Below are 26,641 nucleotides of genomic sequence, written 5' to 3'. Positions count from 1 at the left end.
ACATGTTTAAAATGTTTTAAAGCTGCCATTCACTAACAGCCTTAGTTTAGTTACACACAAACTGTTTGAATGCCATCAGAACTTCTTAAGCTACAGCTTTCTCCCTAATTATGAGCCATACATTATTGTCTATATCATCTGTCAAATAAACAGCTTTTGTGCTTGCCAAAAGCTGGAGGTGCTCTTATTTATATTGTATGTTGAAAATATAAACAAAAACACAAGCATGGTTTACTACATGTTACAATTAATAAACCACCACAATCCAAACATTACCTGTTTTTCCCCCATGTGACAGCATCTCTTTAAACACAGTTGATTTTTTTAAAAATCTGTATCCTTAACCTCTGCTAAGAGAAAAAAAAAAAAATACTGTGTATTAAACAGTAGGGATTTATGTTAAAATATGTTTAGAATTAGGATTTTCTTAATTTTTTTTTTTTTTGCATTTTTAAAAGATTATTTATTTGAGAGAGAGAGTTAGAAAGAGTCCACACAGGGGGGAGGGAAAGAGGGAGAGAGAGAATCCCAAGCAGACTCTCCCCCAAGCACAGAGCCGGATGTGGGGCTTGGTCTCACAACCCTGAGCTCAAGACCTGAGCCAAGGGGCGCCTGGGTGGCTCAGTCGTTAAGCGTCTGCCTTCGGCTCAGGTCATGATCCTGGGGTTCTGGGATCGAGCCCTTCATCGGGCTCCTTGCTAGGCGGGAAGCCTGCTTCTCCCTCTCCCACTCCCCCTGCTTGTGTTCCCTCTCTCACTGTGTCTCTCTCTGTCAAATAAATAAATAAAATCTTTAAAAAAAAAAAAAAAAAAAAAGACCTGAGCCAAAATCAGGAGTCGGACACTTAACCTACTGAGCCATCCAGGTGACCTTAGGATTTTCTTAATATTAAGTTGAAACATAAAGGGCATGCCTACTACAATATGAGCATATCAAAAGCAGATACAGGGCTAATTCAGCAGAACAGAAGAAATATTAGCCTAAGTATTAGTCTTCAGACAAACATTATCAATTTGAAATCAATTTTACTCTCTTCATTCCTTTTAGTGAATGAGATTCTGATTTTCTAGAAGTCTATTTTTTTTTAAGATTTATTTACTTGAGAGAGAGAAAGAGCACACAGACAGAGAGGGAGAAGCAGACTCCCCTCTGAGCAGGGAGACTGATGTGGGGCTCGATCCCAGGACCCTGGGATCATGACCTGAGCCGAAGGCAGACGCGTAACCGACTGAGCCACGCAGGCGCCCCTAGAAGTCTATTTTAATTCATATCTTAGGCAATACGTTTATATTCTGATAGTTACAATGGACACAAATTAATCTTTCATGATTAAGTGTAATTATTGAAATATTCTTGTTTAGGTATTAGATAACAAGAAACATACTGTAGTAGGTAAAGAGAGCTTTATTTCATTAGTGACTATTCATTAATCTTTGGTTTTTAAATATAATGATTCTTCTTTCTTGAATACTTTCTATGTATCACACAATGTGTTATGCTTTCTTTTTAAATTTTTATTAAAGTAATTCATGTAAATAGTTGACAGTTACATAATACTGCCAGTCCTAGTAATGTGTGCCATATTATTGAAATGATGTCATGTATTTAACCAATTAATCTGTAGGACAACCCTATGAGATAGTACTATTATTATCTGATTTTACAAATAGAAATGAAAGCATTGAGCATTGAAGCCACAGGATTACATGAATGATAGGTATAGAACCAATATTTGAACCTGGCAGTTTGGTTTCAGAGTCTGTGAACTTCACTCTTACAGTGTACTTCTTTGCTTATTTCAACTTTAATGCCTAAAATAGTAGTCTTCCAACCCATCCACACCTACCTTTAATTCCTGCTAGCCAAGACCTGATGGCTCTTGACTATTTTAGCTGTTTCTACTTATATTTAGCTCCATATTTTTAAATAATATGAATTTATTGCTTTTCTCTATCTTCTGTATTTGCAACATTATTTTTTCCTACTGCAGAAGTTGAGGATTTAGTTATTATAGATCTCCTTCTCCCCATGCCCACAACCTCATAGACACAAATACACTTTCTCTTCACTCATTCTCCAAATATGGTGCAATCATGATTTAGATTACAGCAATATTCATTGTTTGCATGTTTACAATTGCATTAATTCTATTTACAGCTGGTATTGTGTATATATGACAGAATGGGAACATATGTTAAAAAATATTGAGAACATAGCATTTTTGTAATATTAAATTTAGACATAGAGGATATATCTTCTAACTATTCAGTTTACTCTGATAATGTTTCTTTTATTGTACGATCTTATTTTTTACAATTAATAATTGCCTTCTTTTAAATTTGCTCAATATTGTCGCTGTTCTAATTTGAATCTTCAAATTAGTTCTGACAGAATATAAAACTCTTCTCAGAACAGTAAACTATAACAAGCATTAGATATTTCATCAGTTTGTGGGGGCAAAGGGAGAGAGAGAGAGAGAGCCATCCATCCCCTGGAGCTTCTGAGCATTTGCTCTAGTCTGATGTGATTCCTCTTTATGGCTGATGGACTACTGTTGCCCTAGGACTTCTCTTCATGGCCATTTTGGGAATCTTGCTTTTTTTTTTTCTCCTTTTTGTGGTTCAGTCTTTCTCAGTAAATACTGAGAAATAATATGTGGAAAGAAAACATCCTAAGACTTTGCCTACCTGAAAATATCTTTATTCTACCTTCACATTTAATTGATAGTTTGGCTTGGAAATTGGAAATAATTTGTCATCCGAATCTCAAAAGCATCCTTCATTATTCTCTATCTTTCACATTTGGTGATTAGAGTCCCTATATTGTTATGATTGTTGATATTTTTAGCATAATCTAATTTTCTCTGTAAAGTTTTAGAATATTCTTTTTATACCCAATGTCTTACTTTTTTCTTGTGATGTAATTTACATTAAAAAATAAATTTATTATGCTTAATAATCAATAAGTCTTTTTATTCTGAAGGTATATCTTTGTTTTGGAATGAGGTCTTGAAGAGTTTCTTCTTTTTACATAATTTCCTCCTTTCTGTTTTATCAGTTCTCTCATTTTTAAGTACCCTTAAACAGGCGTTGACCTCTTGTATTAATCTTGTAATTGTATGATCTGTTCTGCTTTTGAGATAATTCTTCAATTTTATATTCCAAGATTTCCTTTGAATTTTTAATTTCTGATTTATTTTTAGTTTTCAAAAGTTTTTCCTTGTTCTCTGTTTTCTTTAAGTGTATAGTTTACTTGTTCCATAGTTTTTTCTTTTCTCTTGGAAGATATTAATTATAACTTTCCCCACTTTCTCCTCTTTCTTTTCTTTTTCCTTTGTACTATTTGTTTTCTGTTTGTTCTTTTGGATTCTATCCTGCATTTTAAATGTTATTGTTGAATGTGTGGTGATACTTTGTGTTCATTCATTTTTAAAACTGGAACTCTAAAAACCAGGTGCAAGCATTTTGTGCAGGGGTAGAACTTTTTGATTGGTAGGCAGCATTGTACCACAATGAGACTCAATACAAGGATTTGTAGCTCTTATCAATCGGACTGGACAGTTTTCCCAGAGAAGTATCTATAATCATATTCCTCAGGAGGGCTGGAATAGTGGATATGATCCTGGGTGCAGGGATAATTTCTTGGGAGCCCATTGGGGGAAGTGAATTGGGACTTTTACCATTGAGAATGCAAAATCTCCCTGAATCACTCCATTTTCAGTCAAATGGTTCATCCATCTCTTCAGCTGTCCTCATGTCCCTAAGCCCAGAACTACAGTAGTTCATCCTCTCTAGAAGTAAAGGAAAGATGCAATAATCTGAATGCACAGACTGGAGGAAGGGATCTGGGGTCCAACAGCGAATTTTACAGACTTTCAACCACCTGTTTCCCATCCCACGTGCACCTGGCCTTCAGAAATAATTTTTACCTCCAATGACTAACCATTTCCATGGTTCTTTGACCTGAGTCAGATTGCTACTCTTTGATATCCTTCTGTCACACAAGGAATTATGTTTTAGGTTCCTGCTGTCAGTTTCCTCTACTTTCCAGCTTTGAAAGTGTGTTGACACTTTCATGCACTCTGGTCCCTTATCATCTGAGGGGTCTTTCTATATTTATGCCACTTATATTCATTTACTATTATTTTTGTGAGATAGATATGTAATATTACCTAGAAATACAGATTACTATACACTAATTTTGTTCCCTTATATGATTGTAACTTACACAACTTTCCCAGAGGAAGTACTTGAAAACAATTTTCTTATTGTCTTATTTTTACAGTTTTACAATTTATCTTTAAAGAACTCGATATTTTCTAATAGATAATCATACATGTACTAGCAGAAGTACAAAAACTGATCACAATGAATGTGTCAGCTTTGACTGAACTGAAAGCCATTTGAAGAAATATGCTCTAAACTTTAATATGCTTTTCTTCAAATCTAAGTATTGTTGAGAGAAATATAAGAAAAAGATAACAAATATATATAGTGTATAAAAATATATGTAGCAAGTTTGTTATGAAATAAGTTAATATGGCCATCAATACAACCAAGTAACAGTTATAAAATAGCAATATTATTTAGAATTCAGTGAAAAAATGTGACATTTGGAGTCAGTTACCAATTTCAAACAGTCTGGTTCTGTTGTTGCCTCCTAAAAAAAGACTGTCTGTGACTCTCTCTTTCTGTTCTTTTTTTTCCTCTTAATTGCCATTTTTTCCTAGACCAGCTGTAGCATCTATGTCCTGACTTTGATCCAACTACTTACTTTAACCCATAGAGAAAATGTCTCCCATAGACTCTGCATATATCACTGCAGTGTCTCCATTCTTGACAAGCTTGCTGTTTTAACACAATAGAATGCAAGGAGAACTGCATAAAGTGAAGCTCTCACAAACTGGGAAAGAGAAAATTAAGACCTCTGTTTAGTAAATATTGGCACAAAAATGCAGTTCTTTTCACTAAAATACTATTGTGAATATGTGATTGAAATTTCAACAGAGACCCAGGAATTCATTGTTAGTTCATTTGTCTCCTTTGAGAAGTCATGCTTTAAAATATTATTCTTATTTTATTTATGATATGAATCGTTCTCAACTTTGGTTCTGCATGGGGCACTGGAAGAGGTTTTTTGAGTCCCTTTAAAGACAAAGGAGGATGCAATGTTATAGTAAACTTAACATAACCAGTGGTGGCCTCAAGGTAAAAATGGATAGCATATGTGACTTGTTAATAACTATACAATTCTCATTATTTACCTGCTTATAAGAGCCTAACTGTATGTTCAACACAGTGGTAAGTACTGAGCGGCATACTAAAATAAAGTAAAATAAAATAAAATAAAATAAAATAAAATAAAACAACAACAAAAAAACAAAAAACAACACACAAAATACTAACCAAGTTATATTAAGGTAGGGAGAGAAGACATATAAAAATATAACGTGAGATAATGTTCCTTTCAAAATCCATCATAAGAAAATTACAGATAAATTTTTTGACATGTGGAGACAGAAGGGATTGTTTCCATCATAATAATATGGGTGGAAAACATTATATACATGATTTTGTTAAAATCATGACTTTTGAGGCAGGTGTCCTGGATTCTTATCTAAGCCATCACAATTTATTGCTTCTTATTTTTCAAATATTAACAAAAGTAGAGAGAATCTCAAAACTCTTTAGAATTATCAAGATTTTGTCATATACATTTTTCTCCTTCTTCTCATCCATCCTTTCTTCCTGTGGTGTGAAGAATAACGACCCCCAAGGATGTCCATGTCTTAATGCCCAAAATATATGAATATTTTACATTATATAGCAGAGGAGAATTATGATTGCAGGTGGAATTAAGATTAATCTATTGACCTTCACAGAGAGATAATTCTGGATTAACCAGTTGGGCCCAATGTAGTAACAAAAGCCCTTGAAAGTGGAAGAGGGAGACAGAAGAGCAGAGTTAGAGGCTATGCGACTATGAAAAAAGTGTCAGAGAGATACCACAGGGCTGGCTTTAAGGTGAAGGAGATCAGAGCCAAGGACTATTGGCAACTTCTAGAAGCTGAAACAGGCAAAAAAAAATGGAATTTCCCCTAACGTCTCCAGAAAGGAATCCTGCCAAAACCTTAAGTTTGGTCTAGTGAGACCTATGCTGACACTGAAACTTAGAGAACTGTAGGATAATAAATGTGTGTTGATTTAAGCCACTAAGTTTGTGGTAACTTATTTGTTAGTATTTGGGGGGGCGGGGCAGGGAGAGGAGGCAGAGGAATTTCAAAGCCAACTCCAGACTTTGTATCATTTTATTCCCATGTGCTGAGTATATCTTTTTAGAAATATTAGTATCTCTTACATCCAAAGTACAGTTGTCAGAGCTAACAAGTTGAATAAAAATTTTTTCCCCGATAATAAGTTCTCAATTCTTTCAGCAATGTATTTTTATTGATGCTATATTGTTGCTATAACCATACACAGAAGAGTTACCACAGTGTCTTTCAAACACAGTAATTTGACTTATTACTCCTAGTGAGATGGTCTTTGAATCAAGATCCAAAGAAAGTCCACAAATTGCATTTACTTATTATGTGTCTTTGGAACAGCCCATTCTCCCTCACCTCTCCCCTATTCATGCCATTGACTTGTTGAGGAAACCCAATCAGCTGCCATGTAGCATGCCCCGCATCTGCTTCTTTGCGGGGTCATTTAACTTGTTTCTCTATGCCCCGTAGTTTTTATAGGCTGGAAAGTAGCCCCAGAAGTGTGATTGGATTCAGGTTTATAAATTCCTGAGACTACTGCACAAGTGATGCTGCCTCCTTCACGTTGCACATCAGGGACATCGTTACTATTTTTAGTGGTACCTGCTTCATTCAGCGAATTGCCCCACTATGTAGTTTTTCATCAACTTTTCCTTTAATTTTTGATCTTTGCCTGAATCAATTATTATACTGAGTTGAAAATAATTATCTTCTAATTCTATTATTCCTTCCTTAAGTATTAACTGTAATTTTCTGTAAAGAAATGTTTTTTCCAAAGTGGAAGAACATATTTATAATATGCTACTATATTTCTTTTATCTAAGAAAGAAGTGTATGTGTTATAATTGTAATATTATAATACATGTATATACCTCGATTTTATTTATATGTATTATTTATATATTATGCTTATTTATCATATATAGGTATACACACACTTATATATATTATAGTTATTATAGGTATATATTATATATAGGTAATACACACACACATATTTAATGAGACTTTATCTATAGGCATGACTTCTATTGATATGTAAAGTAATAGAAGGATAAACTAAGACATGAAAAAATACTACAGCTAGTGGGAAGGAAATAAAGTGCGATGAGTAGGGACAGAAACTAGACTTTTCTGAGTATATCTTGCTTTGTAGATTTGAAGTTGAAATTATCTAAGTATTTTACACAATTTTGAACTAAATTTGAAAATTTTAAAATCTATGAAAATTGAAAAAAATTCCCAAGTACTGAACCTAACTAAGAATGCAACTGGTGCTATAACCATACAGAGAAAAGTTATTACATTGCCTTCAAAACACAGTAATTTGACTTACTATTCCTAGTGAGATGTATTGTAAGGACATTAAAAAATAAAAAAGGTTCAAAAATTTAAACTGCTTTAATCATATTGTTCATAATAGCTTTGGTATTATTAATTCTAAAACTATGTATATATGCAAATGATAATTATAGCATATATATGATAAAACCAGTAATTAATATTATTAGAACCAAGATTTTCTGCATAAGTGATAAATATGAAATTAAATAAAAAATTCTGTTATCCTAAATTGAAAATATATGATAATGATACAATTTCTCTTAAAATATGTATTTCCTAACTCTGCCAACTGAAAATCTTGGAAACTATGATTAACTCAATTACAATGAGCACTCTTACTGTTAAGATTATGGTTTCTAAATATCATTTTCCTCCAAAAGGAACTGGATATTCTTAGAGAAACAAGTGATGTCAAGATTGAGATAGGAAATATACAAGGTGAGCCTACATCTTCTCACACCAAAAGCAATAAAAAAATATCAAAAAACAGTTAAGATAATATCAAAAGGACTCAGGAGCTATATTACAGAGTCAGAAATTAGAAAACTAGAGCATTAATAAAAATAATTGGAATAAACCAAAACACATCATAAATGTTTAAATCCATTAATTCATAATAATCCTCTTTACTATTTTGTTCTTTGAAAATACATCTTGCTGAGGTTAAAATATAATATTACTAGAGGGCAGAAAACAAATTTTATCTTTTGAAAACACGTAATACAGATGCTAGTGACCCACGCGAACATCAAACCCATCATCTCAGTTACAGGATGCCCTAATTCGGTGATTTTCAATGTTGTGTTTTATGATATGATGCTTTCAGGGTGTTTGCAGTTTTCTTTCTTAAGATGATGCAAAAACCCATTTACTTAAAAATCAATGCTCTAGCAATTTCAGTTTATGGAACAAAAGCATAACACAATTTGAATGTAAATTCACAGTTTTGACCTCAAGAGTTAAGTAGAAAGTTACCTAGCAGAAAATAACTGTAGAAAAAGTTTACTTCTTTAATTTGAAATTTAGTTATTGACCTCACACCCAGCCTTTTCCCCAGTCAGTTTTGCATAATAAGTATAATTTAATGTTACACAGACAGCTCTATGTATTAAAATAGCTCCCAAGGGCATCACTATAAAAGAATTGCATTTATATAAATGTGCATGAATTATTAAGTACAATTCATTTTCTACAAAGAAAAGAAGTGCATAATATTTGTTTTTAGTCATAAAACATTTCATGACAGTTTAACATATTGTGGGGGATTAGATACTGGAAAACAAAAATAAAAATCAATGGCAAAAAAGCCTTTTAAAATGAGATGGCATGAAAGTAAGAAATTCTAAGAACCCCAAAATAAAATAAAAGCAGGAGCCTGGACAGTAGAAGTATGGTTTTCATCCTAAGAGTTTCTGCCACAACCTAGAGTCATTGAGCTTCAGTGCTGATAACTTAATTGGACATTGAACAAGCTCAGGACCAGCCAACTAAATGATGTAAGAGCCCTACATACATTGGCAATCAAAGAATATGTAAAAGGTCAGTAAGAAAAATTAGCAACTTCAGAGAGTTTGTAACTCTAAATTGGCCCTCATAAGGATTAATACATCCAGTTTCATACTATCCATGTGATCTGAAAAAACTGAAAACAAAAATTTTAGAGGCGCCTGGGTGGCACAGTCAGTTAAGCACCCAACTCTTGGTTTGGGCTCAGGTGGTGATCTCAGCGTCATGAGATGGAGCTCCCCATCAGCTCCGCCCTCAGCGGGGAGTCTGCTTAAGTTTCTCTCTCCCTTCCCCTCTGCCCCTCCCCCCCCAAATAAATCTCAAAAAAAAAAAAAAAAAAAAATTTAAGTGTTCTTGTGTCAGAAATGACCCTGAGTAACTGGCAGAAGCAAAAATGAGTATCTTTGGAAAGACACACTTTAACCCACTTCTCAAAGAATTCCAAGGGGATCAATAAAATGAGTGGCTTAAAGTTAACAAGTAGAATAGACATAAGGAAACAAGCATTATTTGTGAAAACCAACAAAAACTGAAAACTGAAATTTATCATATACTGGATATAGAATATAAAAGACTTATGGTTATTAACACTACATGAAAGAAATGCTATCTCAGATTGGGTTTCCTAGAAATAGAGCTTGAGGCTGGGATTTGTATTCATGTTTTCTGAAAGATTTGAGTGTGGCGGGAGGGGCAGAGGGAGAGAATTTTCAAGCAGACTTTCCACTGAACACGGAGCCCCACACAGGACTCAATCCCAGGACCCATGAGATCATGACCTAAGCCGAAACCAAGAGTCCAATGCTTAACCGACTGAGCCACCCAGGCGCCCCTGGATTAATATGTTTTATTGAAGGGGAGCTCATCAGGAAAAGCTTCGGACAACATGGGAAGGGAAAGAGCTGAGCAAGGGTAAAACTCGTGTACAATCTAATCTTGGCTCAATCCACAGATTAAGGATGGTTTCTGAAGCATTAACTGCAGGGTATGTCCTCATTCTGTCTCTCCTTCTACTTGTGTGGAAGTATACATTCATTCTGTTATTTTAGTAATCACCCTATTGTAGCCTACGTACATGACAAAAGCAATCAACAGCTACTATTGTCAAGGATCAAAAGAAGAGAACTCTCATTTCCTATTTGTTAGAATGGACACTGGTTCAACCTCTTTGGAGAAGAGTTAGATACTGCACAGTGAAGTTGAACATGTGTGTGTCCTATGACCCGACATTTTCAGAGTTATATGTCCTCGGCAAAAATTTGAACCTGTGTACCAGGAATGTTAATAGCAGCATTGTTGCAATGTTAAAGATATTTGGAAAAAACTCAATGTTCATTAGTAGTAGAATAAATGAGTAACTCCAAAAATAAATAAATTACATAATTAATAACTCCAATTATATACTAGAACATTGAGCAGGAATGAAAATGGATAAAAAGCTATATGTAACAAATGGATGAATCTCAAAAACTTGGTGTTGAGCAAAGGAAGCAGAATATATACAATACAATCATATTTACACAAAGTTCACACAGAGGCAAAATCGGCTAATATATTTTTATGGGTACATACATAGGTATAAAACTTCAATGAAAGTAAGGGAATGATTAACACAAAATATGATTTGATGGTTATCTCTGGATTTGGGGAGGAAGGGGAATACAAGCAGGGAGAAAGGGAATTTTTTTTTTTAAAGATTTTATTCATTTATTTGACAGAGAGGGAACACAAGCAGGGGGAGTGGCAGGCAGAGGGAGCCCGATGTGTGGCTCGATCCCAGGACCCTGGGATCATGACCCGAACTGAAGGCAGATGCCTAACGACTGAACCCCCCCCAGGGGCCCCGAGAAAGGAAATTTCTAATACCTTGCTTTCTATCCTGTGTGATGAAGACATAGTACTGATTATTCTTTGAATAATTTGTATACATAATTTGATGTAATTTTAATGTGATTAGCAAGATATTTTATTTTTTTAATTTTTAGCATAATATTTAAACTTAAACTTACAAGCACCTTCATATGCCTCCCCTTACTTGACCATCTAATTAATACCCTTGAGATTTTCTCTTATACTATCATCTGTTTTTCTTTCATAAAACCTACAGTTTGTAATCATAGATTTACCTGGGTGTTTATATGTTTTACTACGGATTTCCCCCACTAAGCTGCGTGTTCCCTGAGAACAGAAACCATGTCTGTTTTGCTTACCACTGTGAAATTCAAAACGATTCCTTTTACATGAAGTTGTATAGGGTTGAATTGTAGGATTCTGAGAACTTTTCCATCCACAAAGATGAGTTTTGCCAAAAGTTGGAGGGGGAAGCTTTGCTAAAGCAGTTATGCAGCCACTCAAATAAGCAAGATAATATATAAATAGATCAGCACCATACATGTTACAGGGTGAGAACTCAATACATACCAGTAGGTGCTGGTATTGCTGTCATTTTGCATCTTTTTATTTAACTCTAGTGGTTGTCTAAGTTAATTTCATTCAAATTTGTTCATCAGGGGCACTAGTTATATTGTAGTCACTCTTTCTTGCTGCCCAGGTATATAAATGTAGACTATTTTGCCAATTCACGAATAGTGGTTGTAGCATCAACAGTGGAAAAACAGGGAAGTCCAACAGGGTTGAGTTTAACTGTAGTTTTCCTAGTGGAGAGAAAGGTCCATAGATTCAGGTTAGAGGCTAAGAGATGAAGCACTCATTTGCTAATTCGAATTCTCAATCGCAAGTATCTTGGAATGATTTGTTTCACTATTTTAGAGACAGGGTCACATCTACAGGCTTCTATAAGGGCAAGTCCCCATTAAAAAGAAATTAGGATAACACCAAATAAAGGGACAACCTTGTAAAATGGATTAGGACCCAAGAGTTGGTGGGGAAATAAACTTAAGTTTCAACCAATACTTGCTGTAATGAGATACAATGAATAATAAAATAGAGCATGGACAAATAACTTATGACACTTTTGCTCTATATCCCATTTTTTAAAAATCATCTATTCATTGTGAGAAGCATGCTAATGCGAGGGATGGTAACATGAAAGAACGGTCAATGGCAACTGTAAGAACTATTGATTGAAAATTGAAAAATAAATTATTCTTTCACAGATGTTAAAATATAAAAATTTGTATATTAGAATTAATAAAATAAGGCATAAGCACGTATAAATACTAGTCTTTGATATTAAATATATTTCTTAGTGTGGATTGTGGCCAAAACATTTGAAAGCTACTGCCCTAGAAAATGTATTTTCTGTTCCTTAGATTAGAGTTGGATGGAATATTGCAAAATCATACATATATCAGACTGTGAAATTACAGGGACTATAAGAAACTCTTTGGTAAATTAAAACTAAAGTAACATTTCTAAAATTGGCACAAAAAATTGCACATATATTGTGAAGTTGTCAGTCAAATTATAAATTAAATCGACATAAAACATTCACTGACCACGAAATGTGACAGCTAGCTAAGACTATGTACATAATACTTGAACCAGTGAAAACTTTGATCCACCAAGCATGAAGAAATTGGACAGACATGTGGATTCCTCAGGATAACAGACTCTTGGAAAAAATATATCAGATTTTTCTGTAAAGTATATAATTCATTGCCAGGTATGTATAATCTGTTTTGAAAAACTTCCAATTATTAAAATTTGAAAATAATAATAACCATAAAAGCTTTCAGTAACACTTCCTTAAGTTGTTCTAGAAAACACTGTTATTTTTGATTTCTGCAGAGTCAAGTGCAGAAGCAAGTAGACTGATGAACTTATGAACATCATGAAAAGAGTTGTAGAGAGGAACTGGAGCCACTCGGATGCCATTTGGTTCTCGCTTGTCACACTGTGGGGGGTAAATAAAGTCACAATAATGTTAGCATTACTCACATAATGAAAAAATCTACATTCAGGATAAACTTACATAAAGCAATCATGCCGATTTCCCTAAAACTTAATATATAAGCATTTTTTACTTGTAGTAAAACATGTTTCTATGTTATTGGAAACTCTCCTCTTAATAATAGTTAAAATATGAATGAATATCATGAGTATCCAAAGTGTTTTCCTGAAATCTACTCAGCAATCATCTTCTTGAAGCGTCCAATAAGTATGGATATAATTTTTTGGTGGGGAGACTCTGGAGAGACTGGAACCCTGGGGCACATTTAAATGAATGAGAACCTCACTGAGACCTGGAGAGTTTTAGTCAATAGTCTTTACATTTGACCCTTTAATCTCTAATCTCACCTGTAAGGAGTTGGCTGTATCCCTGAAATGTCACAAAATGGGCCCAGATAATTTGGTCTAGCTGGAAGATCACTACGACTAATCTTTAAGAAACACCCACTGTGAGTTAGACAGTACACTAAATGGTTTATGTGTGCTGGACCATTTAATTCTCATAACCACTTTTGGAGGCATTTTTGCCCTCCAAATCCAGACGGAAACACTCAAGCCAATAGACGTGAACTAGCTTTCCCAGGAGCACACAGCTTACAAATGGTAGAACTGGGTTTGGAACACTAACATACGGATTTGTGCCTCTGGAATCTGGGATAACCTCTCCTCAGAAGTGACAGGACCACATGAGCGGAGCAATTCCTAAACTACACTGTCACTGGAAGTAGATCCATTGACCACCAGTTTTCCTGAAATGACCCTATTAACGCTTATTTTCTGAGAGAGACTAAACAGATCACTTAGGCCCAAGGGTTAAAAAAAAAAAAAAAAAATTCCATACAATGTTAACACCCCTGAGATGTGTCTACAGTTCTTTTTTTACTAAAATGACAGGTTGAAAACGACTTGGCTCAATCAAACAGCTAAGTAAGACGGACTTCTTTTCTTCCTCTCCACTATGTTATGTTCTTTAATTCTGTGTATTCAATAAATATACATATTTGGGCTTTCACTAGTGAAAACATGTCCTAAAATTGATTATGATGAAACAATTTTTTTTCTACTCAAACTGTAATGAAAAGAATGAATAAATTATGGGAGACTTGTTCCTATATTCAAAATTTGTGGTTTCTTACCTTTTATCAGAAATGACAGATCTCTTTGTCTTCAGTTAGCACAGTGGTGAATATTTAGTTGGCACTTAATCTAACCTCACTGACTGACCAATGTGAAATAACATGCAACAGTAAATTAAATGAAGAACCCAAATTTTACCCCCAACATGCAACTCAGAGAGAAAACCGGGTAGCAAAGCAAGAGATATACTTACAACCACTCCTCGTTTTTCTAGTTCTTGGAAAACGTATTTTATTGGAACAGAAAATGTTAGTGTAAGCTGGCAGCCGCGATCCTCTATGCTGGATGGAGTAATTATGTTCACAAACGGTTTCTTGGTATCCACTTTGTCTTTGTTATAGTAATGCTTGATCAAGTATTCCAGATAACCGGTGAGCAAAATAGATTTTCTCCTCAATGCTTTCATAGTTGCCTGCTTAAAGATCTACAGAATGAGAAACAATCCGATTAACAGTGTCTTGTTGATTTACAAAGAAGAAAAAATTAAGTGAAAATCACGTTAAAAAAGGAAATGTCCACTCCTGACCTTTCCAAAAACATCCCATTTTAGATAATCCTTTGTAAAAACATGTCCTCTCTTAAAGATCATGAAATTCAAACCTTTTCCTCCAAACCATTTTACAAAATCATAATCAAGAAGACTTTTTTCTATTCATATATAGCTTTTGGTCCACACAGAAGTATAATAAGGGCTAAATACTTGTGTACATATGAAAGGCAGTGTGACCAATATTATTTATAACTGTTTTACCAACTCCTAAATCTCCCCAGTAACAGTAAGCAAACAAGCAGTTAAATAATAAAATTAAGTTTTGTCAGACAGGGAAGCAAGTCATGTTAGATAATACATATGTTAGTACTAAGGCAGTTAGGCTCGCTTCTCTCTGTGTGTGTGTCTTCCTCCTTCTCTCTCTTTTTCTCTTTCTTTCTTCTTTCATCATTTTCCCCTGCTAAACTCCATCACTGGTGTGAAAATACTACCATTTGCTGCCTGAGGTGTCTTATATGAAGATGAGTGACAAGTGCACACAATAACTGGAGTTGGAACATTAGAGGTCAAAACAGACATGCTTTTCTAGCTTATCTCTTAAGGTCAAGTAGAGTTTAAAAATATATCCTACATATAAGAACTGAATAAACTGCAAACGGAGCATGATGCACTGGCATGTCACCTAATATCCCTTTTCTGTATCATGTTATTGTTATGCCACAGAGCAAAGATAGGGTCGTTTGGTGACATCTAGACTTTATGAAGCTTGGGAAAACAGTTATTTCTGTATATACATGTGGCATGTGTGAGCAGGCATTCTAATAGAACTCAAACCATTTGGGCAAAGACTTCCTTGATCTATATAGCATGGGAGCTGTAGATCTGGCTGAAGGAGACCAAGGGATTTGTACTGAAGGTAACAGTATCCAAGGAAGATGGGAGGAACAGGATGGAATGGCATCTGTCTCTGTCCTCAACCAGACCTCGCAGACTTTGGAAGAGACTGGCTGCAAGTAGAGTCTGATGTCAGTCTCAGAAGGTATCTGGGATGGGCAGTACAAGCAGGTAACTCGAGTTACTCAGGTAGCCCGAGTTACATTGTGTTTGATAGGAGGCATCTCTTCACTCCCCCGTGTAAAACAAAGTGTAAGTGGATCTGGCACAAGGTGGACTCAAGGGAACAGAGCCAACTTTTGGATCAAGAGAGCCTGGATCAAGAATTAATTCTCACAGAGAGCAGGGGCAGGGAGAGGCAAAGCACGACCCACCAGCGGTTTGGCTGGCAGGACAGGAATACAGGAATAGGAGAGGACTTTTTCCAGTCTTCTCTTTGGAGATTAATAGCAATTCAAGGAACATTCGATTTATAAATAATTCTGAAAAATTTTCTGGTTCTGCTATAAGCCCAGTAACATACAGGTAGGAGAAATATGTGAAGTACTACTTTTAATGATACTTCATTTGTATTCATAGGTTAGTAGGACTTTGGGGAATCTTACTTAAGTTTATAGGGTTTTTTTTAAAGGAGATTTTGTTCTTGCAGATTTCTCTGAAGGCTAGAAACCGATTTTTTTTTGTAACAAATAGTCTCAAATTTAACATACCGTTACTCTTTGATAATAAAATAACTTTTAAATATGAAACCATTTTCCATCATTAAACCACAGTAAGGACAGCTGCATTGTGAGGCACTCAAAATCCTGTCAGAGGCTGTGAAGGTCTCTTCTGAGGACTCACATAAAAATATTAAGAGGGAATAATAGGAGTTATCTGGAGAATAGAATAAATAGCTTCTTTTCGTTTTGGCTTCTCATTATTTCTATGCTTTCCGTATTGAGAAAGAATATTTTTTTAATTAGAAAAAAATGAAAACTGTAGTTTGGAAATATTCAGCTAATAACAATTTTTGGCAGAGTTTCAATTACATGGGTTATTTTTCTTACTGAGAAAAATGAATACAAAGCTAGAAAAGTTAGAGAAGTTTAAATGGGAAAAATAAGTATAGTATGATGGTTTCAAGTGTCACATTTTTTTCTCTTAAATTCTTAAAATTGGCTGCCTAATAACTTTGAGGAAACACATAGTACCTTTCTTCTTAATTGCTGTATATTTTAATTGAACGCTCTCATTTTGTATTTTGGAGCTATTTATTTCATTATAAATTCATATACTGAAAGAGTCTAAAAATTGTCTACCTATCGCTGCATACAAGTATGACCGTTCAAATACAATAAATATATTTTTAATTTCAAGTTAGCAGTTGGAAGATTGAGATTTCTGAAGTAATCTGCTATAAACGTCTTCATTTTAAAAATTAGACAAATGAACTCAAGAGTACATATATAATCAAGAGATGTTGTCACCTGTCTACGGGTCACCTGTCTAAGGTCACACTTAGTGTCCCAATGAGGACTAGAGTATATGCATCCTGGTTCCTACCCTAGGTTCCCTTGATCCACATTTTTGTTATATATAAAATTTGTACCATATTTGTACCATATGTATTTGTATTTATACTATATAAATATGTGGTACAAATGATTAAGAGCCAATAATATAAAGAAAAAGACAGTTTGAAACTGATTATAAAGTGCTATTTTTCATACTATCATTCAATTGAATGCACATGTAATTATAAACAAAACCATATTAATATTTTTTAAAAATCATATTGTCAAACTGATATCATATCCATGTACATTGATTCTTAAGTTTAGAATCTCTCCTCCAGTTGGTCTTTGACTATGTAGGATATTTTTTGAAAGAGAAGTAGCTACAAGGAAAAGCACTTTGATTCATTCATCTATCTCTCATTTATTCGAACTTTAATCACCTATCTCTTATAATGCTATAACGTAAACAAGGGCAGCAGCCCTCATGCTTACTCACATGGCGTCTAGGGAGCAGAACATTTTAATGGTTATGTAAAGAGTAAGAAGCAAAGAAATGCATTGTTTTGTAACTTCAGAATTTTGCAATTTATAATGGGGAGGAAGGATTTCAAAAACACTTTCTCAAACACAACGTTGGATTACCTAAGGATAATTTTGGTTAGAATGGAGCCTCAGTGGCGAAAAACTTAAGTAAGGTATTTCTAAGAGGCTCAAGAGAAATATTTAAGTGGTAAGTTGCTCCAGAGAAGTATATATCCCACTTCTTGTGGCTTTTAGGGTCTTTTTGCTAAGTTTAAGTGTTAAAGAAAAAAAAATAAATCAATCTTCAGATTCCAGCTGAAAACAAAAACCTTGTCTAGGTGACTATAATACAGTGTGATGTGGTGGTAAAAATTTCTGTGCTTTCTGGGTGTTATACGTCAACAATGAATCATGGAACACTACATCAAAAACTAATGATGTAAATAAAATTAAAAATAAATAAATAAAAGCCCCCCCCCCCCCCCAAATTTCTGTGCTTTTTATCATTCAAGCCAGCCTGGAGAACCAGTGGTAGGAAAACTGAGAATGTGACTTCTTTTTCATGGCAGAAGGGGTAAATACTTGAAACCAGTCCACTGCAGAAACATACTAGAGTGTCTAAAATTTCTAGATCTGGCTGAGAACTCATTTGCAAAAATAAGGAAAATCGAGGAAAAACCTTAAATACTAGTTCTTCCCAAGGTACACCTTGGTGCTTTTCATACCAAATTTCATTTTTTTCCTGATACAAACTTGCAAAGCGAGCAAAATTTTATTTCGTTATAAAACATTTAACAGAAGAGTTTCTCTGAATAGATATCATAAAAACAATTCAAATATCATTATCTGACTTGCTAAGTAGATTCCCTCACTACCCCCCAAAAAAATTTTTAAAAATTTTTTCACTGGCTTAAAAAATCTTGTTACTGGGTCTATTTTCAATTAAAAAAAAAAAAAAAGAAACAAACCCAAAAAACGGCCAAAAAGCGAAAACAACACAAGCTCCATCTAGTGGTCACACTGAGTAGGTGCTTTTTAAATTGGGATGAAGTGAAATGAGTTGATTACCACTGTCTAGAGGTGAAGTTGTATAAAAAAAGAACTTGACACTGCCATCCTGTGGCCAAAAGGAGAAACTGCTATGCGTGTTCACAATCCTAGAATTTAGGTTTAGAAGAGATTCTGGAAGTCTTTATCCAGTCATTCATTCTGAAATACTCAACAACAGGATTTCCTAAAATATCAAAAACTAGATGATTTTAAAACATTTTAAATTAAAAAAGTCAAATTCTCTTTTGAATAGCTATATATTTAAAATCTCTGTTAGAAACTCTATTTACCAAAAAAGCCCCACATTTACCTAAAATACATTTTACTCTGTGTGTATATAAAATATATTTACTTAGTATATGTGTTAATATTAATTATACAGCATATAATCATTTAATACATATTTACTTAAACAAATTTAGTCTCATCCTGAAATTAATATCCAAATAATTAAGTTACATAGATATACATATGAATATAATATAGATATAAGTGGATAGGTAAAGTAGATAAGTATCTATCTATATAAATAAGTAGAAAGGTAGATATGCACATCTAGAAAACCAAACTGATTCCCTGGATATTATTGTTTAGGGTGAAACTAAATTTAACTAAAAATATGAATTTACTAAAAAATATGTATTGAGCCAGTAATAGTAGAGATTATACAAGAATATAATGGCATAGACACTCTAGTAAAAAAAAAAAAAAAATCCACTTACTTCAAGAGACACCTTTGCTCAATCTTTGGTTTACTTTGATGATTTCTATTTTTTTTCCTTAAAGTATGTCTTCCTATAGTTTTGTGACATGGCAGTTTGTGGATTCACTGACTCACAGAACCAGCAGAAGCAGAATTCCCAGTAATCACAACAATGTCTGGCACATAATACTTTCTTAATAGATAAATGTTGAATGAGTGAATTAATCAAGAATTAAATATTGTATGGTTATTTTGTAAGAGAAAGACCATGAGAAGACTAAACAACTTATTTAAGTTCACACAAATTCTAAGTGGAAATAAAAATATGTATCCCCGGGTCAGTTCCAAAACATTTATCAAGTGCCAACAACATTTATTATGTGCCAAGCACAGTGCTGGGGCTGGAGATAGAAAAAGGAGATGGCAATTAGCCCACAGTCACTGCCCTGAAGGAGAACACTGGCCTTTGATCATTGTTCATTAATCTTGCTGTTTAGCAGAGAAGGTCCTACAGTAGGTCACAGTCAGGTAAAGAAATAGGTAAAGATGTGGGGAGGTTGAAGCATAGATCACTTACCTCTAAACTAGCCTGTAAGGAACAGACCAACAAAATGGGAGGGTTTGAAATTCGAAATCCACTGACCCCAGGGATTAACTGCAGTTCTGAAAAATGAACATCATGTCGTTTATTATAGAATGTACCTTAAAAAATGTCCTCTATGGATTTTTTTTATGACACTAAAGTAGTAGAGAGAAAAAGAGTAAGATTTAAAAGCTTTTATTCCTAAGTTTTCTGAGATACTTAAGAGAAACTCCATGGACCTAAAATAGTGGCATGTTTCCCCTTCACCTGCAATGTCTGTCTCCCCTGCCCCCACACCCTAGAGCTCTTAGGCACATAAAAAATGACCTTTTGTAGAAGAATTCTGGATCTCATCCTCTGTCTTCCCACTCCCAAACCAGCATTCCTTATTGTGCCCCATGCTTTGCTTTTCCACTATGAAACCATGTCAGTGAGAGAAAAACATCAAGATTTTAGTGGCTTGTAATTGTAATGCCATCCAAAGGCAGAAATATGAATGAAATGACCTAGGAAGGTGACTTTTAGCACTAGGATTATTAGGTCAAGTGGCTTCACCTAGGGAAAAAAAAAAAGGCTTTTAAAAAAATGATCTGCCTAAGTATGATATATTTAAGAGGTAAATTAATAGCAGATATTATCCTAATTAGAATCAATTAGATTGAATAGTAGCAAGTCAAATCCAATAGAGTTAAATTGCTAGTTGGAGATCAAATTAAAGCTAAGACTGACTAAAAGAGCATTAGAATATGCTAGGTCTTTAGAGATGTATCTAATCCAGGGCTGAACTGGGGACCAAATCTGGCCCACGACTTATTTTTGTAAATAAAGTTTCATTGAAACATAGCCACATTCACTCATTTATGGCTGCGACCGCTTTAGAAGTACAATGGCAGCACTGAGTATTTGCCACAGAACAGTATAGCCCCAAAAGGTTAAAATATCTCATCTCTGGCCCTTCACAGAGAGACTTTGCCCACTCCTGATCTAGTCCAATTCTCTTGTTTACAGATAAGAAAACCCACCACAAAAAATTTAAGTAACTGGCATATTAACAGAGCTAATTATTCCAGCAGCCAAGATAAAATACAGGTTTCTTGATTTGACTGGAAGAGCCCATCTTGATCATTTGCATCTTGGTTTTTACAAATGCGAATTTATTTAAAATAGTAATTCAGGTTGGTAGCAGTCTGAAGGGGAAAGTTGAACTGAAACTCTCAAAACATTTAAGCAGCTTTCTGTATCCGACGTGATTGAAGAATAGGGTCAGTCACTCAGGAAAAAGTAAGGCAGTTTGGGAGCACACTGCACATGTTGTACTTTTATTTCTACCTGCTGGGGTTCAACTGCTATTGTTTGGTGTGTGGCAAAAGCCACAAAAGGAAAAACTGAAAAAAAAGAGAGCTAAAAACGAACCTGTCTCACTCTCAAATCAAACCCTGACATAGATTTTACTATTCACATTAGATATGCAAGAAGGAAAACAAAACAGAAAACAAAAAACCCAAGATGATATAATTTGTGCAGCATCACAAAACGATTAAGCAGCAAAGTGGGATTGACACCTAAGTCTCTCTGGGTCTAACTACAAGCAAAAAATTCCTTTCTGTCCTCATTGCCTGATGTTTTGGGTACTCAATATTGATGAGATCTGAGTCCTGTACATTACATTTCACTTCCACTTATCTCCCTACAAAGGGATAGACTCAAATTCATGCTAAAATCTACAAACACTTAGTCTTACACTCTGGAAATGTCATTTCTTATTTTAAGAATTCTCAGTGGCATTTTCAAAGTGCACTCTCCATGAGGCATGTATATTACATATCATACAAAGACAGATGAAAATTGAAATGAAGGTAAAATGAAATGACTTGGGAAGTGAAATTGAATACACTTACTGTTATCCATCTTAAATCGGGTGCTGAGTTCATGGCCAAACCATCCCACTAACCTAAAACATAAACAACAACATTAGATATTTTGATCTACAAAAATAACTGCAATTAATACAGGAATTTGGGGCCTGTATATCAAAACCATTTGTGATACGAGTCATCAAATATTTAAGCATATACATGTTAGATGATATCATAAGGCAATTAATATTTATAACCTTATCAAGAATGAGGATAAAAATCAATTTATTCATATTACTAGTTATATTATTTTTGTGATGTTAAATCATCTGAAAATCTATATTTAAGGATCTTTTTCTTATTTAAAATAAAATGAACAAAAATGTTGAGTTTTTTTTATTTTAAAACGGAAGTATAAGCTCAAAAAGGAAAAGCAATTAATGTAATAATATATTTTTCACAATAGGCTCCCTAATGAGAAATGGTGTTAAAATAACCTATATAATTGTGGAAAAATTTTGAGTAATTTCCTAAGGAAATTGATTACTGTCATATTTTAGTGAGATTAATAAATAAGTAGGAAAAATCATATAAATGTATGTGTGTGTGTGAATATCAGAGGAAAAGAACTATAATTTAAAGAAAAATATAAAATTTGAGAAACAGTAACTCAGTATTTCTGGTATGTTCTCTCTAAATAAATTTTTCATTTTAATGCTGCCAAAAAAAAAAAAAAAATCCAAGGTACTTTGTTAGAACTGAGCAAAATACTTTTCAGTTTATGTAGAATATAGGAGTGAAAATATTAAATTTTGAAATAGAAGACTATAATGGTGAGTATGCTCTATCTAATACCATTAGCATGCTATAAAATTAATGAAATGAATGTGCATAGGACCAGTGAATGAAGCATCAGGGAGACAAATTGAACATGACAGAAAATATAAAAACAAGGAAGCCTGGGTGGCTCAGTGGGTTAAGACTCTTGGTTTGGGCTCAGGTCGTGACCTCAGGATTGTGAGATTGAGCCCCCGGTTGGGCTTCACTCTCCGAGTAGAGTCGGCTTGAGCTTCTCTGCCTCTCCCTCACCCTCTGCCCCTCTCCCTGCTCGCATGTGCTCTCTTTCCCTCTCTCAAATAAATAAAATCTTTAAAAAAAAATTAAAAAATATAAAAACAGTCCTCAGATCACGTAACAGTTTAATAAGTGATAACTGTCACATTTCAAACAATGCAAGGATAAAGAAAAGATATTCACAGGTTTATATGGTTTTGAAAAGAAAAATTTCTGACTATAAAAACAAAAGGAAATATAGAGGCAAATATCGATAGATTTATAAATATTTAAAATACTGTATTGAAAAGACAGACAAAATTAAAAGGCAAACCAATGATGGGGAGAAGGCTGCTACTTGCCACCTATGAGTTTTCACCCAGTTTTTTCATCAGAGAAGGGGCAATGCCCCCCCAAAGCTACCCAGCCATAGAGCATGGACAGGGCATTATAAAAGGAGAAATGTAAATGTCCCACAAATTCAGAAAAAAAAAAGAGTTCAATCTCAGTAATAATTTTTAAAATGTGAAATATCATAAAGATGAGACCATACTTCATATATCAAATTGGCAAAGTCATTCAAAAAGTATGAAGCCTATTTTCATCAAGGATTCAAAGAAAAAGAAATGAGTACTTTGTCTAATCATGAGAATAGTAAGTAATAAAACCTGTCTAGAGTACAGTTTGAGAATGTATATGAAAAATATGTATAATTTCCTGTCCCAGGACTCTTACTCTTTCCAATTTATTCGAAGTACTATTTGGATTACAGTATTTGGAGTACATTAAGATATATGTACTAGGACAATGAGCACAATACTATTTACAATGTCAAAGCACCTAAATATCTTTTAATAGAGAGCTAATAAAATGAATTATACTACTTTCATACAATGGAATATTACTGAAGCCATCACAAAAAAATCCTACTTAAAAGAATACATATTCAAAAAGAATAAAATGGAGATCACAATATTTAGAATATTATTCCAATTTTAGAACAATAAAAAATATGAAAAAGCCAATAAAATATAATGCATTTATATGAAACTCTGGTCAAAATGTTAAAATTTTTTATTTCTGCTTTATTCTTATCTATAATTTTCAGAATTTTCTAAAGAGCATGTATTGTTATTGCATCAGAGAAAATCTACAATTATAATTTTAACCCATATTCATTAGTTCAAGCTTTAATTCTAAAAATTAGCTTATTTTGTACACTTTGAATATATACATACATACATATATTTATATCTATAGATATACACATATTTTTCTATGTATATAGAACATATATATAGAATTAGTTAGCAAAGATTGATTAATTATGTAAGATAACTAATGCTTTTACCCTTAAAAATATCATATGGCTTCCCTTTTCTTGAAGGGAAAAATTCATAGCCTATTAGCCCAAGGATAACTTTCAAACCTTATTCCTAATATTTTTTTTTTCTCATTTCAAGTGATTCATTCTCAAAACCTATCAAAAACCCCTCCCACCCCACCCCAACACCATGGTTTTTCTGCCTGAAATGCTTACATGGGTAGAAGCTGTGTAGGAGCAGTGAAAGAAGAAAATCGGGGCAGAACAGTGGAAGCCCAAGTGATATTAACACATGAGGAAGTTCCAGGAAAGTTCCAGGAAGTTCCACTACTTTCTGAAGAGAAGGCAAATTCTTTTTATTTTAATTTCAAAAGCTACCCCTTGATAAAACCATAAGTAAAATACAGGGATGAGCAGGATTACTTTCAGAATGGCTGCTATATTAAAAAAGAAAAGAAGGCATTTTTATATAAAGAAACAAGAGGAGCCCTAACAGTTGGAAGTAGTCAGAGAATGAGATAGCTGAAAGGCTACCCTGTCCCCTTCCCTAACCTCCAGTTCAGGTGTCTCCCCAGATTGCTGATCCAAGAAAATTCAACTCATTCAGGGATGAACAATGGAAAAGGGAACTGGGTATTGCAGTCACAAAGATTCTACATGAAAAATGTAAAAGTAGAAAAATCTATGCACAGATAAAAAACATGCACCAGGCAAAGGTTGCCAGAAAGCTGATGAACATGCAAAGCAAGGAGTAAGTAAATTAAACAATAGAAACTTAATGAAGTAATATTTCATATGATGCAAAAATACCCAGTAGAAATGCAGGAATAGGATTGATATAGCTTGACAACAGGAGGGAGGAAAACAAGCTTGCAGAAATCAAGAAAAAATCATAAAAGAAAAATAAAACACATAAAAGAAATAAAGAAAGAGTTTGGGAAGAATGCAAGGAAGTTAGGAAACTAGAAAAGACACCGGGGTCAGAGGACTGCTGTGAGAAAAAATAAACAAAAAGAAAAAGAAAAAAGATTTAAAAGAGTCAAGAGAGAAAGTTGTATCATAACCAAAGTGAATTTCCAAAGAAGACAAGCAAGCAAGCAAGCAAGAAGAAAAAAAATTTTTTTGAAGTTGTAATTCAAGACAACGACTGAATAAAAATGAATAAAAAATGACTTTAATCAACTATATTGAAAAATGCAACATTGAGCGAATTGGAGAGCATTAATCAAGAGTAGTCACTTTTATTTAAAGTTTGTTAAAGTTACTGGATTTTAAGGATGAAGAAACAAAATGAGATTCCAGGCAAAAATGGTGAGGACAAAAGAAAGTAAAAAAAAATTAGATTTGTTTCAAATTCATCAAATGCAACCATTCAATGAAGAGGATAATGTAGAAATGTCTATATAATATTCCCCTGCCACAGAAAGAAAACATAATGCGTGAATATTATGTGTGGACAAGCCAAATTGCATAAAGACCACTGGTGTTGATCAAGCAAGAGATCAACGAATATTTTGCCATGAATTCTTTTTTCTCTGTTTTTATTTTTTGTTTCAAATTTTTATTTCAATTCCAGTTAGTTAACATATAGTGTAATATTGGTTTCAGAAGTAGAATTTAGTGATTCATCGCTTATATATAACACCCAGTGCTCATCATAACAAGTGCGCTCCTTAATGCCCATCACCCATTTAGCCCATCCCCCACCCTCAGTTTGTTCTCTATTGCTGAGTCCTATGGTTTGCTTCCCCCTCTTTTTTTTCCCTTCCCATATGTTCATCTGTTTTGTTTCTTAAATTCCACATATGAGTGAAATCATATGGCATTTGTCTTTCTCTGACTGACTTATTTTGCTTAGCATAATGCACTCTATTTCCATCTACATTGTTGCAAATGTTAGGATTTCATTCTTTTTGATGGCTGAGTAATATTCCACACACACACATATACATATACATACATATACACGCAAACACACACACATACACACACCGCATCTTTATCCATTCATCAGTCAATAGACATTTGGGTTCTTTCCATAGTTTGGCTATTGTTGATAATTCTGCTATAAACATCGGGGTGCATGTGCCTCTTTGATCCCATGAATTCTTCATAAAAATCTACATAAGGGTAAAGTTAAGTCAGCCAAGAGACATTATGACAAAAACATATGTGGTGACTATTGAATGCCTTTAATTATAGGACTAGGATTAAACAAATGTGGGAATGAAGGTGACAGAACATAACGAAAGAGAATGTTATATGACAATGTGAAAACGGTTAACTGGCAAAATGGGGGTAATAAAATAATTTCATTGATCATCTACACTTAAACTTGATAAATCAAGTAACAGAAGTATAATCAGATCTACGAATATGCACGAAACACCAAGCAAGTCAAAACAGACTAAGTCAGGCGCCTGGGTGGCTCAGTCGTTAAGCGTCTGCCTTCGGCTCAGGTCATGATCCCAGGATCCTGGGATCGAGTCCCACATCGGGCTCCCTG

General features: G+C 34.1%; 1 protein-coding gene across 1 annotated transcript in view; it reads right to left on the bottom strand.

Annotated features, from left to right (window-relative positions):
• Positions 1-10,644: 10,644 nt before the first annotated feature.
• The window catches only part of KYNU (kynureninase), a 119,250-nt gene continuing 103,253 nt past the window's right edge, over positions 10,645-26,641 (bottom strand). Inside the window, exons 11-15 of the mRNA XM_078070744.1 lie at positions 21,801-21,853; positions 19,897-19,982; positions 14,355-14,585; positions 12,796-12,968; positions 10,645-11,766 (exon numbers count right to left, since the gene is read on the bottom strand). Of these exons, the coding sequence (XP_077926870.1) occupies positions 12,831-12,968; positions 14,355-14,585; positions 19,897-19,982; positions 21,801-21,853 (508 nt within the window). The 3' untranslated portion in view covers positions 10,645-11,766; positions 12,796-12,830. The remainder of the gene's footprint in view (positions 11,767-12,795; positions 12,969-14,354; positions 14,586-19,896; positions 19,983-21,800; positions 21,854-26,641) is intronic.

This window comes from Halichoerus grypus, chromosome 4 (assembly GCF_964656455.1).
Source record: "Halichoerus grypus chromosome 4, mHalGry1.hap1.1, whole genome shotgun sequence".
Taxonomy (NCBI): domain Eukaryota; kingdom Metazoa; phylum Chordata; class Mammalia; order Carnivora; family Phocidae; genus Halichoerus; species Halichoerus grypus.
Note: the sequence above shows the minus strand (reverse complement) of the source record. Positions and strands in the feature narration are given on the sequence as shown.